The 16,757-nt window shown below is 38.5% G+C and overlaps 1 protein-coding gene across 1 annotated transcript in view; it reads left to right on the forward strand.

Moving 5' to 3' along the window:
* The window catches only part of CTNND2 (catenin delta 2), a 566,347-nt gene that overhangs the window by 405,882 nt on the left and 143,708 nt on the right, over positions 1-16,757 (forward strand). The window contains exon 10 of the mRNA XM_075495646.1: positions 3,956-4,169. Coding sequence (XP_075351761.1) covers positions 3,956-4,169 — 214 coding nt within the window. The remainder of the gene's footprint in view (positions 1-3,955; positions 4,170-16,757) is intronic.

The following is a 16,757-nucleotide window of genomic DNA, read 5'->3' on the forward strand; positions in this document are numbered from 1 at the left end:
GCAGCTCTCTAACAGTATCTTCCGAAGACATACACAAAGTATTTCTAGTGAGAAAAAAAGGAAAGAACATTCAGAAACTAACAGTGTCCATGGATTAAAAGAGTCATTTGAGAAACACTGCAACACAGATTCACCCAGCATTTTTAATACTTCTAGTCTGACCCTCAGGTTTTTTTTTTAACTTTGAGACGAGATGGCATAGAAAAGGAACAATATATTCAAGACAGGAAGAATAAACTTTGTTTGATGACTGGGTGAACTCAGTCGTGCTGCAGATTGAAGGTAATTCTTTTGACTTCAGAAGTGGCTACTCTGGGATTGGTCTGTGTGAGAACAGAGTTGGTCTCCTATATCTCTTGATAACTTGGTACTACGCTGATTATTTGGTTGTAGCAGGCAAGCACACTCCGGCGTATTCTCTTTTCTTTTTCTCCTAGATGTAGCAAGGCAGCAGCCGCTGATGTCTTAATAAATATTACATTAAGAAATGTTCTCTTCATACAGAGTCAGGAGAGAGACAGAAGTATCTACTGAAAGTCCTTTGGGGGAGTGGGATTTGATGCCCCATTGGTGCAAATTGCTGCTTATCCACCCATCCAAGTGTTGTTGGCAAAGATGTTTGGCAGTAGCGCTGCTGAACTCACTGGAGCCGTGATAACTTAGCTTGGCTGAGATCTGCCCCAAGAGACTCACTAGATCAGAATTGTACTCCAGGCTGCAGCTCTAACTCCATAAAGGACTTGAACAAATAATTTAATTTCCTTCACCTCAGTTTCCGTAAATATAAATAGATACTGATAACATTCATCACAGTCTCACAATTCGTTGGGCATAGTTAAACCTGCTGGAGAATATAGTATTAAACAACTATATAGATAGGTGATGGAAACACGGAGATGGGGTGAGACTTCTGGTGAATAATGGGCTGTTGGAAAAACAAAAACAAAGCAACACAGTAATCCAGATAAAGAACAGCATCAGAAACTGAGCTCCCAGTTGTCAAGAATCAGCTGCATCTCTGCCTGCATGACGCAGCTACTTTGCCAAGTACCTGAGCCTGGAAATTCCGGGAAAGTTTGCAAAATAAGTCTTGTCTTTCCCAGGTAAGAATAGGTTCTTTCTTCAGTAGAATTTAAGCAATTTTGTCAAGTTAGGTAAAGTGTTATGTAACATCCGTTTCATTTCTGTTGTATTACCCATCTTTTTTTCTGACAGAAATGCATTTTAGATGAATATTTAATGCCCTTGCTTTTAAAAAAGTATCTTTGAATCACTTCAGTCTGCTGCTGACTTCAGGTTCCTGGGAGAGGAGGAGCTGCATGAGCTGAATGCTAGTGTGCTGTCAGATACCTTGACTGAAAAGGGAAGGTACAGCTCAGGAATAGCAGCTGAACGTGGCAGAACCACACATTTTCTCTCAGAAGGGAGCAGAAGATAGCAAAACCTGTCGCCTGAGAGTGTCCATAAGAGAAACCATGAAGGAGCCTGAGATGCCACTTGGGGTGGGGAAAACAGCACAGGCACAGCGTGTCCCTGAACGGAGGCAGAGCCCTTTGAGTCTTCAGATGTGTTATAGTGCACAGAATGATTTTTGCTACCAAGTTAATCCTTTTTCTCATTCATAATCTTTTTTTACCAGTGAAGCAATTAAAATATTCATTCAGCATATTGTGCTTTAAAAATACAAAACACAAAGATCAGCAGGCGTGTTTTCATTCTGTCATTCCTGATATTACTCATCATACCAGAACAACTCATGTATTTTTTAACTGCATTCTTTTTTCCATCAGATCTTGTTTCTTTTTGGAGGTGAAGTGTGAAGTTGGTTCACCTTTTGTAGAACGGATGCATAAATTTTTGTTCCTAGTCTGTTTCAGTAAATGTCATCTATTTTGTTATGTAGGTGGTGCTTCAGGTAGTATGCTGGGTTTTGAGAATCTGGTTAGTAGAGGAAGCGAATTTATTTTAATCTGAAGATTAAATGGCGATGGATTGTAAAAACAAGCAAACAACCAACCCTACCCCTCATCCGTCCCAGATAAACTTCGTAATCTTTTCCTGGCTTGGAAAGGAGCAAATGACTCCATTGCAAGTTGTCCTGTTCACATGGGTAAAGTTTTGATCAGTGAGATGAATTGCAACACATTTTCTCTTTGATCTGTTTTTCTGGTTTCTAAACTGAAAGATGTCATGGTTTCGCTGAGCAGTAGAAGCATGGGCTCTCAAAAAGATTAATGAACTTTTCTGCCTGAAGTTGATACATTGTACCAATGTCCATTCACATCTCTGCACTTTCCCTGTAGTGCCAGCTGCTGTCTATTGCTCGGAAAGTTGGACATGATATACTGATATAATGCCTATATAAGGGAGAATATCATAGTTTATCTTTAAACACTATCACTTTGGCATTTAGCCCAAAGGTGTGTTGTAACTGTATATGCGTTATAACATTTTAATTTAATACTGTAACATCTCAGTACGTACACTTTTTAACTACAAAACTGCTCTATTACTGGGTCTTGCTGTCGTTACAAAAATAGGAATATGCCACATAAGCCGGTAGAAGAAAGAACAAACTTCTGTTTTACCAATGAGTAATTTTGTATAGCTCGATTTTGGAACCTGAAAGGCTGAATCATTTTTCAGTCTTTATTTGCAGTGAAGCTTGTGTTAGATTCATGAAATGCCATACATCGGTTGTACTTAAATATTTTGAAGTTAGTAGAGAGAGCATGAATTTCTAATAAATTTCAGTGTGCTTTGTTTAACTATTTCCTACTCCCAAGCCTCCCCCCTGCAAAGAGCCCCAAGAACGCATGCCCATGCAAGAACAACTTCACAAAGATTTCTAAATTTTTCATCATAAACTTTAATTCTAAAATCAATGTCTCACCTTTCTCTGCAGTTTTGAAAACAATCTACAGCTGTCTCTCTGTTAATGTTTTAGGAAGAATATTACTAGAGGTGGTTAAATGGCCAGCTGAAGTGCCTGGCTTGCTATGAGCCTTAGCCAACAACATACATGGAGAAACTTTTTGACAGAGATGTCTGTATAACTTACTTGAAGCTAAAGCATTTTACTCCTTGGATGTTAGTTATGAATCAGTCTAGTTTCTTAAAATTAGATCCAAGACTAGTTACTGTTTGAGGAGCAAATAGTGGCAGAGAACAATAAGGATGGATTTGTGGCAAATGGATTTTATAATAAGTATTTCATGGTATTCTTGACCTTCTTGATCATTTGCCTCAAACGTTTTTGTGCTTTTTCTAGAATGATATTTTATATAAGATATTCCAGTAGAAATGTATTTTGCAGGACACCTTAGGAATGAATAAGACTTCTGTTCCTGCATCACTTAAGTGTCGCCTTCAATTGTAATAGAACAAGCATTCCATGATTCATCCATCATCCTTGTCTTTATGTTTGTGCAGGCTTCCTCCTTTTCTTTTCATCTTTACTTTTGCCAATTTTGTTGATACAACATCCTTACAGAGACTACAGTAGTCTCACATTCCAAGTAATTAAATGTAAAAGGAGGGACCTCTAAAAACTTTATTGCATTAAGTGCTTTTTTTTTTGTTTTGTAGTCTTGTGGTTTTTTTCTCTAGCTTGTGATATGTTACACTCTGAAGCAGGCAGTGTTTCTCCAGCACAGGAGAAACCCTTGCCAATGCAAACCTTGCTGAACCGTGAGAAATCTTGCTGAGGCAACACTCTTGACTAACTTTTGGCTGCTTTTACAGAGGTTCAGGTTTGTCATTGTACGGTTATGTTGCCACTGAAAAAAAGTAATACGAGGAATCAAAGCAGTGTAACGTAGCAGCTTTGTGGAGCTACCAGCATACCTTTGCTGGAGCATAGCCTGCGTAAACCACAGCTTAATTACATTGGGTAGCATATACAATGCCGGTGCTCATTCCCTAATTTTATGATTATCACTTTGGCCTGTTTCAGATAAGAAGACAAGGCGGAATACAATTACTGGTGGACCTATTGGACCATCGGATGACGGAAGTCCACCGTAGTGCCTGTGGAGCTTTGAGAAACTTGGTATATGGGAAGGCAAATGATGACAACAAAATTGCTCTGAAAAACTGTGGTGGTATCCCAGCATTAGTACGGTTACTCCGCAAGACTACAGATTTGGAAATCAGAGAACTGGTCACAGGTTTGAATCTTTCAATATTTTTTTGTTCAAACTCTATAGAGGCTCTGCAAGCACAGTTCTGTGCTGCCTGCCACTTGCTCCATCAGTAACTCTGTATTTTATTACCATCTTCTTTGCTGTAACCAAACACTTTCAAGCCCTTGGGTACATGTACTGTATGAATAGCTTTATTCAACATTATGCAGGCAGTTTACAGATGCAGGCACAGTTTATGCTTATGGTTGCTGGTCACTTTGTTCTTGGTTAGCCGTGAATGCTCTTGCGGGAGGTGTGCTCCGTACACAGATAGGTTGTGGTGGGAATCCTCTGCTCTCCTGTCTGGTGTAGGGCTGCACATGCCAAAGTTGGATTTTATTGAGTTTTCTTAGGAGCTGTTATTCATTTCTTTTATATCCTATATAGTGAGAAGGAGGATTTGTTTGGATTTTTTTTTACCTTTCTTGTGGTTCTGATAGGAAAATGGAAAAGCATGTTGGAGAGATGGACATTGTCATCCTCTGAAGCCTTTTTTCTGAAATTTGATAGCATGCTGTATGATGTATGTTAGACACAGGGCATGCAGGTAGTGGTAGAGTCTATTTCTTTTCTTGATATAATAGAATCTGATCTTTTTAAGATTGTTTGGACTTTTTCCTTTATGAAATTCGGGGGGGGGGGGGGGGGGCGGTGTTGGGGGTTGGTTTGTTTGGGGTTTTTTTTCCAGAAATGCAGAAATGCTGTCAAACAGCACCGGTCTGAAATATTTGCAGATTTTTTTCTCTTTGCCCCTAAGCTATCTTATTTAAAATGCAAAACAGAAGCTAGATGGTTTTTTTCATTTTTCACTTTGTGATTTCATTCTATTTGATTGCTGACATCAATATGGTGATTAATTTAATGCTACAAATAAAAAATCTTAAGATCTTTTCATTATCCTATTTTACAATGCCTGTATTTCCATTATGATTTTCCTACTAAAATATGTAAGAAAAATTCTCATTTCTGTCATAGGACCATCAGAGTACACACTATCATCTGTGCTTCTGCAGAAATTACTTACTCTTGTGGGTCAGGCCTCATTTAGGATACAATTAATAAGATTATTGTCCTTTAGTTGACTCCAGGTTCCTTCCTTGAGGGTGTCTGAATAAACTGCATGGTGTTTATTAAATGTAGATTTTTATATTTAATTTTGTTTCTTAGTTACAACACCTATCACCTCGTGCTTGTTAGGCGGGATTAATGGGGCAGAGATACTGGGTTACACGAGCTCGGATGGTGCCTCCTGCAGAGTGACAGAATCACTGACAGATCTAATAAAGTGTAACCACTGCTTCAGATTCAACATACTTGTTTGTCTCTTGGTTATGTTGTCTGTGTCCTGGCTCCAGGGAACATTCTGCCTATTTATTCTGACTAGTAAGTGGCAAACTGCTAATGAACATCAGCAGTACACCTCAGCAGTCGCAGTGGCACTTCCCATGCTGTCTGTAGACGAAATGCATAATGTCATTAGGTCATTTAAAGAAAAGATACTAGGCTACAGTTTATGTTCCTTACATTGCACGGGAAGTTGTTAGATTTTCCTGAATTCCCACAGAAAGAAAGGATGCGTGTGCTAGCATGCCCTCAAACTGTTACCGGGCAGAGCAGGTACTGACCATCAATGGTAGGCAGTAACCAGCCTTTGTACGGGTAGATGCTGCTCCCAGGGATGGTGAGCATCAGGAGTGCTGGGCAGCTGTGAAAGGGGAGCAGAGCAAGATGGTGACCCTGAGGAATGGAATCAAAGTCAGTAGTATTTCAAGCTTTTACTCCTGGGCCTGGTTTTGTATTGTTTTTTTGTTTTTAATAGCCAGTACATCCCAGAAGGCCACTGGTTGCCCTGGCCGGGTTTTGTGCCTTTCAGAATGCAAATCACTGGCCCTTGCTTTGAAAATGCAAAAATGTAGTGGTAGTGTTCTGCAAAGCTCCTTTCCAAAGCAACGCTCATAGCTGCACCTCTCATCTTGCATCTCTTAGGAAACAGGCTGGAATCGCGCATCTGAATCAGTTCTCATTTGCTTTTTTGTAAAGTGTTGTAGTATGACAGCTGCCCCAGTTAAATCCCTTCCCTCTGTCCTTTCTGGGGAAGAAAAGATAGCTCCTGCAGCAGCTGCCTCAGTGATGAAAAAATTTGGCTTGGTGGTGGGCACAAGGGAAAATAAAAGAAGTTCCTCCTGTTTCTCGTCAGCCTTCCTGAGTTGAGGTGACAGGAAGATAACTATTTCAGTAGTGCCGCCACAGCCTGAAGGAAGTGCAGAGAAAGTAATAGCAAATGTGTGTTTTCGGAGTAAACATAATACCTCGAGCCTTTCTATCTCGTGTTCATGGTGCATCCTGTCTACCTAAAAGCTGTTCTGGTTTGTGACTTTTAGGGAGGGCATAAAGTTCCTGCCTTAGGAGTTAATTTGGGCTCTGTCATCGCTGTCCCTAAATACTCCTCCAGCATATGTCCTCAGAGCCCTTCTCTTAGGTGGGGAACTGTCATTATCTCGGTTGTACGGGTGGGGAACTGAGCCTATCAGGTCTAAATGACCTCTCCAGCAATCGGGCAAGACAAAGGTGTGAATCACTCCGAGTAGGGACTTACCTGCGAGGGAAGGAATATGGGCAGGAGAGGGGGTTTTCAGCAGCTCAGTTTGTCTGGACAGTAGTGAAGCATTCATCGCCTGCCCCAAGTACCGTGAAGCACGTGCCCGCCGGAGTGAAAGTTATGATGTTAGTTCCTTCCTTCTTCAAACATGCACATTTTCTTCCTTCTTGTTGCTTCTCTCTAAGGGGATTATAATTTCAATTTCCAGCTATCTCAAGACTGGTTTTGGAAGGGTATTTAAAACTGCAGACCAGCTTTCTATCCCAGCAGCTCCTTGCTTGTCAGGATTGCCTGCGGTGCTGTTTGTGGCTTTTCCTCTTTTCCAGAGATTTCCTTCTGCCATAATCTCCCCAAAATGGAGTTTTTCACTTCTTCCTTTATCTCGTCTTTCTCCTCCTTGGTAGCAGAGGACTCAGGCTAATATTGGAAAACCTTACCACCCTCAAATTTTTGGATTGGGCAAACTGAACCTTATTGGAAAGTGATACAGCTTCAAGGCTTTCTTACACGGAGCAAATGGGTTCGGTGCAGGCTCCCATGTAGAAGCCAAGAGGGAAGTTTGCTGCCTGGCTGTTATGAAATTAAATGGTCTTAATGCCCAGGAAATACTTCCTGAAATATTGAAAGATTACTCTTCCGGAAACACTTCCACAATCACTGTTTTTTACAAGAAGAACCTGGATAAACTGAGGTATACCAATGAATATATATATTTACGCAGAAGTTAAATACTCTGATAGAAATAGAGGTTTCAGCATGGCCTACAGCCTCTTGTAATTTCCAGAGAGTCAAGGAGCACCTGAATTACAATATCTTGTTTCACGTAGGTCTGTAAATGAAAAGAATTTGGTATAAGCTGAATGCACTGTACTTAATTTAGCCATCTTTTCACCCCAGTGCTCTGCTACTAGTTTCCGCAGTAGCTCCTGTTAATGGGAAAAAATAAAAGCCTTCTATTTTAAAATAATTAAATGTTAACACTTTCCTAATAAATATAAATAGACAAGAACACAGTACAAAATTAGCTCAGATCCTGCAGATGGTAGAAAAAAATGTTTTCACTTGTTAATAATGACAAATAGTAGCTGATTTGTGACTCCCTTGCCTTTCCTGAGTTAAAGTTAATTATGAACCCTTCCACAAAATTCAATTTTAGCATTCTTTCTATTTCTTCCACTATCAGGAAAAAAAAGTGACATGAAAAATGTGAAGCGTTAGCAAGGATAACACAGGAATCCCGTTGATGCCTTGTGGAGAAGGTGAGGTCGGCCAGCTGTTGCTAGATTCAACCTACACTGGCTCCTTGTTCCATCAGCTCCGTCTGATAACTGGGTACCTGTCTCAGACAAAATGATTTAAACTGCTATTCTTCTCATTTTGACAGTTTCTGCCTATGAACAATAAGTTAGCTGAATTAGAAACAACTCCGTTTAAAGAGGCCGCTTATATGACTGTATCACCCGTTTTCAAACTGTATATACCATATTTGATTGAAAGGTAGAAGTGGATGATCCACTTTTAGAAAGCACATGATGATAAAGAAATACAGCTATAAATAACGACAGGGGAAATTGTTTTTTCCTGTGCTGGCAGCCAGCCTGCTGCTTATTGTGGTTGACATTAAGGTGTCAGAGATTTAACTATTGTCTACTGAAAATATATAAATCATGAAAATTATCACATTTACCAAAAAAATTTGTAAAAAACGCACTAACACTATGCATATATGCTATATGTAGATAGATAGACGTAGACTCTATATTTCATTCACATTTTTATTCACTGAATCAAAAAGCATATATTCCATTCCTGCAAAAAGTTATGAGGCATTATGTACATAATGTTCCTTTCAAAGAAGCACTAGTTGTCCGTGTGTATTTGGCCCATGGTTGGGTCGGACAGGAAAAATTTTTCACTTACTTCCCAGATTTCGGATTCCAATATTCCTTAGTGTTGCCTTTGATTTCAGCTGTGGCCAGTTTGTGTTTTGGCTTGGTTGGTCCTCTATTGTCACCCCATGTTATGCAACGTTATTATGTAGTCATTTTACATTTCTGTTCCATTTTTAGTAGATGCCACATGTTTATAATGAGGTATTTATAACCTTATTGATAGTCTGTCAGTGTTACTGGAAGCAATTATATGTTGTCGTCCTTATATCTATCTGGTTGGAGGTAACTGCTGCAGTTTAAACTTCCTTTTGATTGCATACTGCTTATTAGTATGTGCATAAATTTTTGGCAGCTTGGTCAAGACACTCCAGAAGGTCCCTTTGAGCCTTGTATGTGTCTTTGCTAATCAGTGTAATTGGAAGTTAGTGAGCCTGCAGTGATGTGTCAAGCAGGTTTAAGGGAGTATTCTATTTAAATGGACCTTTTAGCTTACTTCAGTGGAAGATTTATTATGATTTCTTTTTTTTTAGCTAATTCTGGCCAGTTCTTTAGAATTTTTAACTTCCTAGTACAAGGGCAATTCTTATGTTGGGGGTTCCCAAAGTCAAAAGCACACACCTGTAGTTGTTTCCTATTTGTGATGTTATTTTCTAATTGGACTTTGTAAGGTATTACACTTGTGATTTTCTGTATAGTAAATCATATTTAACAATATTATGGCAAAGGGCTGACTATTTAGTGCTTAGGATCTTGAAGCAGTTTATCAATTTAATAATTTTCTGCAAAAGTGCCCTTGACATTAGCTTAGTTACTGGAGTGTGTAAACACAGATGTGAAATTTTATTGTGATATAAACTTTTCATTTAGAGGTGGCAACTATTTGTGGCCCTATTGCTCTTTGGAAATCTGATTTGAAAATGAGTAAAGGCTGTTTTATCCCACTCTGAGGTGACTTTCCCACAGACTTAAGTAAAGAAGAATCAAACTCTTCCATGAGTTTCATTCTTACAGTATTTCACCTTGATGTAATTCTTAAAATCTCTATTAAATCCCCTTTTTTGCAGGTTTATATTAGATGTCGTTCCAGTGTTGATCACATTAAATATCCCATTTCTTAAATGATTTTCAAGTTTTGTAATGGAGCAATTCAAGTATAAGGAAGCCTGGCCAGTGAAAGGCCTAATTAATTAGCAGCTTTTGATATTTAGTATAAGAAGATAGGTAGGAAGATAAATGTGTAAAGTGGGTTGCTTTTGGAACCAAAGAGAGGATTTTAGCACTACATTAACTGAAAATTAGTCTATAAAGATATAATATGGTTTAGGTTCAGATAGGTATCCTGGATGTCACAAGCTTTTTCAAAGAGACAATGTGAAAAGCCATCTATGTGCTTAAATTGTCGTGATGGCGTAACCATGGTAATACTGCTGCTACACGGGTGACGTGAATTGGGTTCAATATATGCTTAGCTAAGAGAGTAAGACTGCCAAATACCATTTGGGGCTCATAACTCTACGCAGTTAAAGAAAATGGGGACACGGGATACATGCAGAAAGGATACAAATGCCCCTTAAGATGCAGCTCTGCGAATTAGCTTCTCCTCCGCCTCCAACCCAACGTTCAATCACTATGTCCTGTCAAGTCAAGGAAATTAGAAAGGTTAAGTCTGGAGATAGATAACTGCTAGCACAAAACACAGCTTTCAGAAGTGCTTGTTTTGATTTTGGTAAGAAAAGATGTTCATACATTTCTTGCTTAGCTTCTCCTCTGCAGGGAAGCAAATTCCCTGTAATAACTTTAAATAAGTGCTTCAAGGAACTTACCAAGCACAGAGGCAGGTGACTTACAGACTTTAAGCTTAATTATTTTTTAAATAATAGATTTAGGATAAGATTCACGATTTTCAAATCTACTTGCTTAGGCACTAAAATTTGCTTGTATGTTTTAAATGCCTTTCATTCAAAAGGGAGATTGGAAGGGTACTAGCTCTAATAAATCTTTCCTAGTCTTTCTTCAACTGAATGTAATTGCAAGTACAATATCCTACCACAATCAATTTTAAAAGTTAATTAAATCTTTAGTACTAATTTACTTCTAATTAAGTGTTTTAAATAACAGTTGTTTTCAGCATTAATAAAATCATTTGTGTGCTGAAAATTTGGGTCTGTTTACAGATCAGCCATTGTGTGTCTGTGTTGAAGCCAATGGCCGTATGAGGAATTACATATTATAGTTTCTTCAGTATTTCTTTCTTCAAGTACAAAATCCTTTTCAGTTCCCAAAGGTTACATAATAGTTTGACTCCCTCCCATTGCTTGAGATACTTCTAATCAAGGCGTTCTTCAGGCTCTGCCCTGAGTTTTGTGAGCCAGTGAGAATTTCGTATAAAATGCCAAACTCCGTCAAATCTCCTGCAAGTCTCAGATTGCAATAAAAACATGCATTTCATCTCACAGCTCAACCTTGGCACAGAATAGTTTATGGTTCCTTGCTGTTACATTAAAAATCTTGTTATGGGGAAAAGGGAAACCAAGGATTTGTTGTATGCAAAAAACCTGCTTGTTACTGCTACCTTGATAAAATTCTGCTTATGCCACGCGATTATGCAAAGCTAAGCAAAAGCAAAACAAACGAAGCCACCTGGTCTGCTGAAGTGGTTGTTAGAGTTGATCCAAAGGTCCAAGTGCCCACCACAACTTCAAGCAACTCGACTTTGGAGGTCTCACCAAGGTAGTACAAACCCTGCGTTTGTTCCTAGCAATGGCATAGCACGGTTAGCGGGCTGCAGGGCTACTCTGCTTTTCCACCCCAGTAAACCGTTACTTTCAGGTTTCACAGAGAGTCTTCAAAAATCACTATTGCATCATCATAACTTTAAGAAAATACTTTTAATATCTATTTGTAATTCTCCAGACTAATGAGCTGACATTTCACAGTCAGTGGATGTGCTGTACCAAGGCACAGCCTTGTAAGGAGGAACACCATTGTGCTTTATTGTACGATTCTACAGTATGGCAAAATTTAAATTTTAGTTTTTAGCATCACCTATGGAAAACATTGTCATCATTTCTGGAAATGCGGAAGTGATTTCCAAACAAATTCAGAGCAGGAATTAATTGGCATTTTAAAAAGTCTTCCTATGAACCCATTGTGCAGTCACTTACTGAGACACCAAATCTTCGTAGCCATTTTTCTTGCAGACCGGGAAGGTAAAAGGCTGTACAGCTTACCCCCATAAGTTGTTGGGAAATTCATTTCCAACCTATAGTCAACGACGTCTTCAAGAAATTCCAGAGCCATTCAAAACACATCCTATGTATAGCTCATATGTAATGGCAAATCTAAAAGTAATTTAATAAATTGTGTAATTTTGCTTCAGAAATTATGCTGTCTTATCAAATAACACTTATGCAAACAATATTGACAGTTCAACTGAATCATTTTGTACAAAATCTATTACAATTGACTGTCTAATTATAAAACAATCGTTGCCCCCTTTCTCAATATGCTGTCACCGTTTTGGCACTCAAAATGGGAAAACCCACTGATAGGATTTGTTGTATTCATTAAGACTCATTCTCAACTTTTTTACGAATTATCAGATTAACTGCTTCACCCCCTGCTGCTTCCAGTCAAATAAGGAGAGGTTTTAAAATAGGTGCCTTCTGAAATCTTCTGCCCTGCTTTCTTGGCAACAGGCTGGGGCACCGATTTATTCTGCAAGTCATTGCACTCAAAACGTTGTTATAGGTAAAAGGGAATGTACTGATAAAACGGCGATGCAAAACCTTCCTCAGGTTGGCAGTGCCTGTTTCCCTGGAGGTGAAGGGGGGAGAGCCAGGACGAGTCACCGGGGTGCCGAGGTCTCGGCTGGGAGCAGTGCGATGCCCCTGGCAGGGGAGTCCCTCTGCCTTAGGGGTCTGCTTGGGGCCGCTTTCATCAATTTTCCCATCACAGCCTGCCTCCTTCTCCTTTATTCCCAGGCAAATTCCCATTCACTTGTCCTGAATTGACACACTCAGTCTCAGCACAAAAACCAAGGGGCTCCCTTTTTGCTCTCCTTTTCTCTCTGGCACTGGGATCACTCCCATGTACGAACCACATCAGCTTCCAAGTCTAAATGGGAAATAACTACTTTTCCCTTGTACAATCAGTGAGATGCATCTTCTGTGGAAAATTCATTCAAGTCGCTTGATTCGTGTGGCAATGAAACCGATTTCATAATTTGCGTGTTAATGTATTATATAAATGATTTTCTTTTTTTTTTTTTTTTTTTTACTTTGGTCAAATCTAAGTTTAAGAGGAAATATCAAACAAGGCAATCTGGACTGATAAATAGAGGACATCTGTTGCAGCATATGGCCTGACATAACAGCTGCATTGAACTTTCTCAGCAAGTAGTAATCCTTTGGAAAAATTCAACTCGCATATAATTTTGATGCCCCTGCCTGAATGATGAAGTATTAAAACACTTGCAGTTTAAAACCACTCTGTAGTTTGAAATGTTTACCATTTGCAACACAGAATATTTAAATTTTCTTTTGAAAATAGTTTTTGTTTTGAAACAGATCTGAATATTTCACTTTTTTTTACAAAATGAAAGTTTGAGGATATGCTGAAACATTTCCTTTTTGTGATGAAATTACTTTTTTTCACTGTGACTGCAATTTTTTTTTTTTTTTTAATTTTAGGTTCAGAGGCCAGCCATCCTCCCCCCCAATAATCCTATTTTCAGTGCTGTCTCTATCTTACATAGCAATTTTAAGATTGGGCTAGTAAATAAGTGTTTCCTTTTCCTTTTCTTTTTTTTTTCCTTTAGTAAGCGTACACAGAGCCTTTCACTTTGCATGTAGATGTGACTTTATAGATAGGACTAACTTTGTAATTGGTTCTTATGAGAAAGGAGTTTGGTGCTTAGAGCTGTAACTTGATATTCAGTTTTAAGTATAATTTTTTTTTCTCTGTGTTAGTGTCTGTTACCAAACATATTTTGACTTTGGGTGCTATAAAAAATTCTTCAGTAAAATGTGTAAGTATTGGGGGGAAAAAACATTCCATTCATATATGCATCCTTGTTTGATTTCCTTGTTTTCTAATGAGGTATTTCATTGGGAATGGTATTGCCATTAGTCATGTGTGAGGATGAAATTTTGTTTGAAAACAGTTGATTTCTTTTTTCCTGTGTTTCTCTCACTTAGAAGTAATTGCTTTTGGTTTGGCTTCTGTGTTTTATGGGACCAGTTTAATTTCATCAGGTAGGAAGACAAGTTAAGCAGGAACCACTGGTCTTTCCACAGTAACTTAAGTGAACTCTTCTAGTAATTCCTCTACTGCCTAACATTAAAGCTAATGCCTGTCTAACATTCTTGTCTGACAGTTCTTCCCTTCCACGTTATTTTGAAGTGTATAGGAGAGAGAGAGCAGCATTAGGTCAAAACTCAGTCCTGTGAAAAGAATACAGACTTTTGCAATTAATGCAATAGCATTTGGACAGGATTTGTTTGCAAGCAATATTAAAATTGGTCCCTCCTTTTGTTTTAATAAAATCCTAGATGTAATTTTGGAATTAAAAGAGCAGTAATTGAGAAAGAAAGAGTTAGCTTTTCAGAGGAAATGCTTATATTACTTATATTTAGTCATATACCTATATGTAGTCATGTACTTGTATGTAGTCAAGACAAGCTGTGTTTGTTTGTAATTAAAAAAACCCCAATAATCTTTATTCTCTTTTTGCTTTGTAAGGCTATGAGTGGCTGCAAAGGGGAAAAAAACTCATCTGGCTGCAGCTTTGCTTACTGTTCCTTAAACTTCTGCCTGCTTATGACTTTCACTGAAACCCAGTCTTTCTCAGTTTGCACTTGTCATGGGTCATCTTACACATAGAAAACCACCTCTGTGCATGTAAATAAGTGAATTACAGGAAGGTGCGCATAGGTATTCAGTAACCAGATAGAAATTATTTCAAGAAAATTTGTGAAACTTCTTCCTCTCTTATGCCAATTTTAAACTTATTTTTAAAGTGTGCTTTTAAGGAGCTGTCTTATGAGCTGTGAATTGGTCAGGTGCCAGAATTCAAATCAGCCACTTTTTGTTTCCTACAGAAAGTCTGTTACTGAGACCAACTCCTCACCTTGACGGTTGAGCTAGCTGTGAAGTCTTCTTGCACTTAGTCTTAAGAAATGCTGTTGTGGTTGGTATTCAGCAACTTTTAAGCATATCAGTTAAGTTTTCCTGAAGTTGTAGGGTGGCTCCTGTGCTTCTTAAACACCAGTTGCATTTAAGCAGATGTACATTTTTCAGCTGGATAAACGATTTCATCTCTGTCCCTGCCCTGAACTCAGCAGACCTGATGCAGTACATCGGGAGCCCGCACCCTGCTGCCGCAGAGCGGATCCAGCTCCGCAGAGCAGCGTTGCAATTACAGGGGTCTCCGAGCGTCAAAGCTGCCGTAAGAGCCAGCACATGACTTTTCTAGCACTTGAGGGCTTGGGGTAGAAGATGCTTTTCCTAAGGACTCCAGGAAAAGGTCCCTTGTGCTTGGCTTCTGTGCAGGGTATTTAGCTCTCAGATTTCAGTCTTAATTGTCGAGTTCATGAGGCAAACTCCCTGTAGTACCCGTGTGCCTTCAGCGTATAAACAGAAAAGCCCGCCAGAGCCAAGTTCGCTCTTACTGGGATGCAGGGTCTCCCAGCTCTACCAAATGGCACTCTGCATCAGTCCGTGACCAAACTGTTACATTAAGATGGAAAAGAAACACCTAGATGAGTTGGAAGACTTTTAGATTTTTATTTTAAACACAGACTATTAAATAAGCAAAATCTTAGTATAAATTTAAGGCTGACTTAAACGTATCAAATTGAGAAGAAAAAAGGCTTGTTTCTCCCGATAATATTTGTTTACTTATGATCCTTTTACCCTATTATTTATTTGCAAAGTACATCTTTTGCAGCACAATAAAAAAATAAAATACATAGTGGCAGTGTGGCAGGGGCAATGCTTTTTGGAAAAGCTGACTTTTCCAGTTTCTTGGTTTCCATTTATATTTGTAGTCTAAGTTGTTCTAAGGGGCTTGTTTTTTTTTATATATATATATATATATATATATATATATATATATATATATATAAAAAAAAGTCATAATTTGAGGTAGCATTAAATCACGCACTCAATAATTGTTTAGACTTCCCTGATTTTGCACATGGCCCTCACACAATATCTAGGGTGATATTTTTTGCATGGAAGTATATGATCTCTATTTGCTTAACTTTGAATGGAATAAGGATAGCATGTGGCTCATCAAGTCTTTAGCTATATCTGACTACAGATATACATATGCGAGTACCTGTTCTAAGTAAAACACTAGCTAAAAAATGCATTGAAGAGTTTAATCAGATTAGTTGGAGCTCCAGCCTGATTCAGAGATGATGTTTTTTTGGCTCAGACTGCTCCGTTAAATTGAGTGTCTTCAAATTTTTAAAATATTTTGCTTTGCTTCGTTAGGGTAAGTGATGTGGTATCTATTGCAATAGCTTAAATTAATTTATCTAAGCAGGAGTGCTGTTTCTAAGCACCATGGTGGTGCCAGAACTAGAAACCATGGTGGATAAGTTCTGTCTGCCAAGAAGTAGATCTCATCAGTAAGATCTCATCAGCCTGGACTGTGCTTTTACAACGGTTGGTCTTGTCTTCAATCTTCTGGACTTTGGCTAAGAGAAAGATGAATCAAAGTTTTCCTGGTTCTCTGTTCTCTCAGTTCCTTCTTCCAGCGGCAACAAACTTAAATTGCCTTAACTAAGATCTTTGTGTGGTTTTCCTTATGAACTATATCTGTACAGTTATGTCTTTGAAAAGATTTTTGATTTGATTATAACCTTTGATTATAACCTTTTTCAAAATTTATAACCAGTTTTTAAATGTAATTGTCGTTATCTGTGAAAGGCCTTCTTGGAAAAGGTGATTTACATTTAGTGTGTTAAATAACCTATTGAACATAATAGATGCATGTCCTCTGATAAGCTACTCCAGAAGATGTAACTTGGTACAGCAAGATCTCCATAGCAAGATTTCCCGTAGACTCCTCTA

This window comes from Mycteria americana, chromosome 2 (assembly GCF_035582795.1).
Source record: "Mycteria americana isolate JAX WOST 10 ecotype Jacksonville Zoo and Gardens chromosome 2, USCA_MyAme_1.0, whole genome shotgun sequence".
NCBI lineage: Eukaryota > Metazoa > Chordata > Aves > Ciconiiformes > Ciconiidae > Mycteria > Mycteria americana.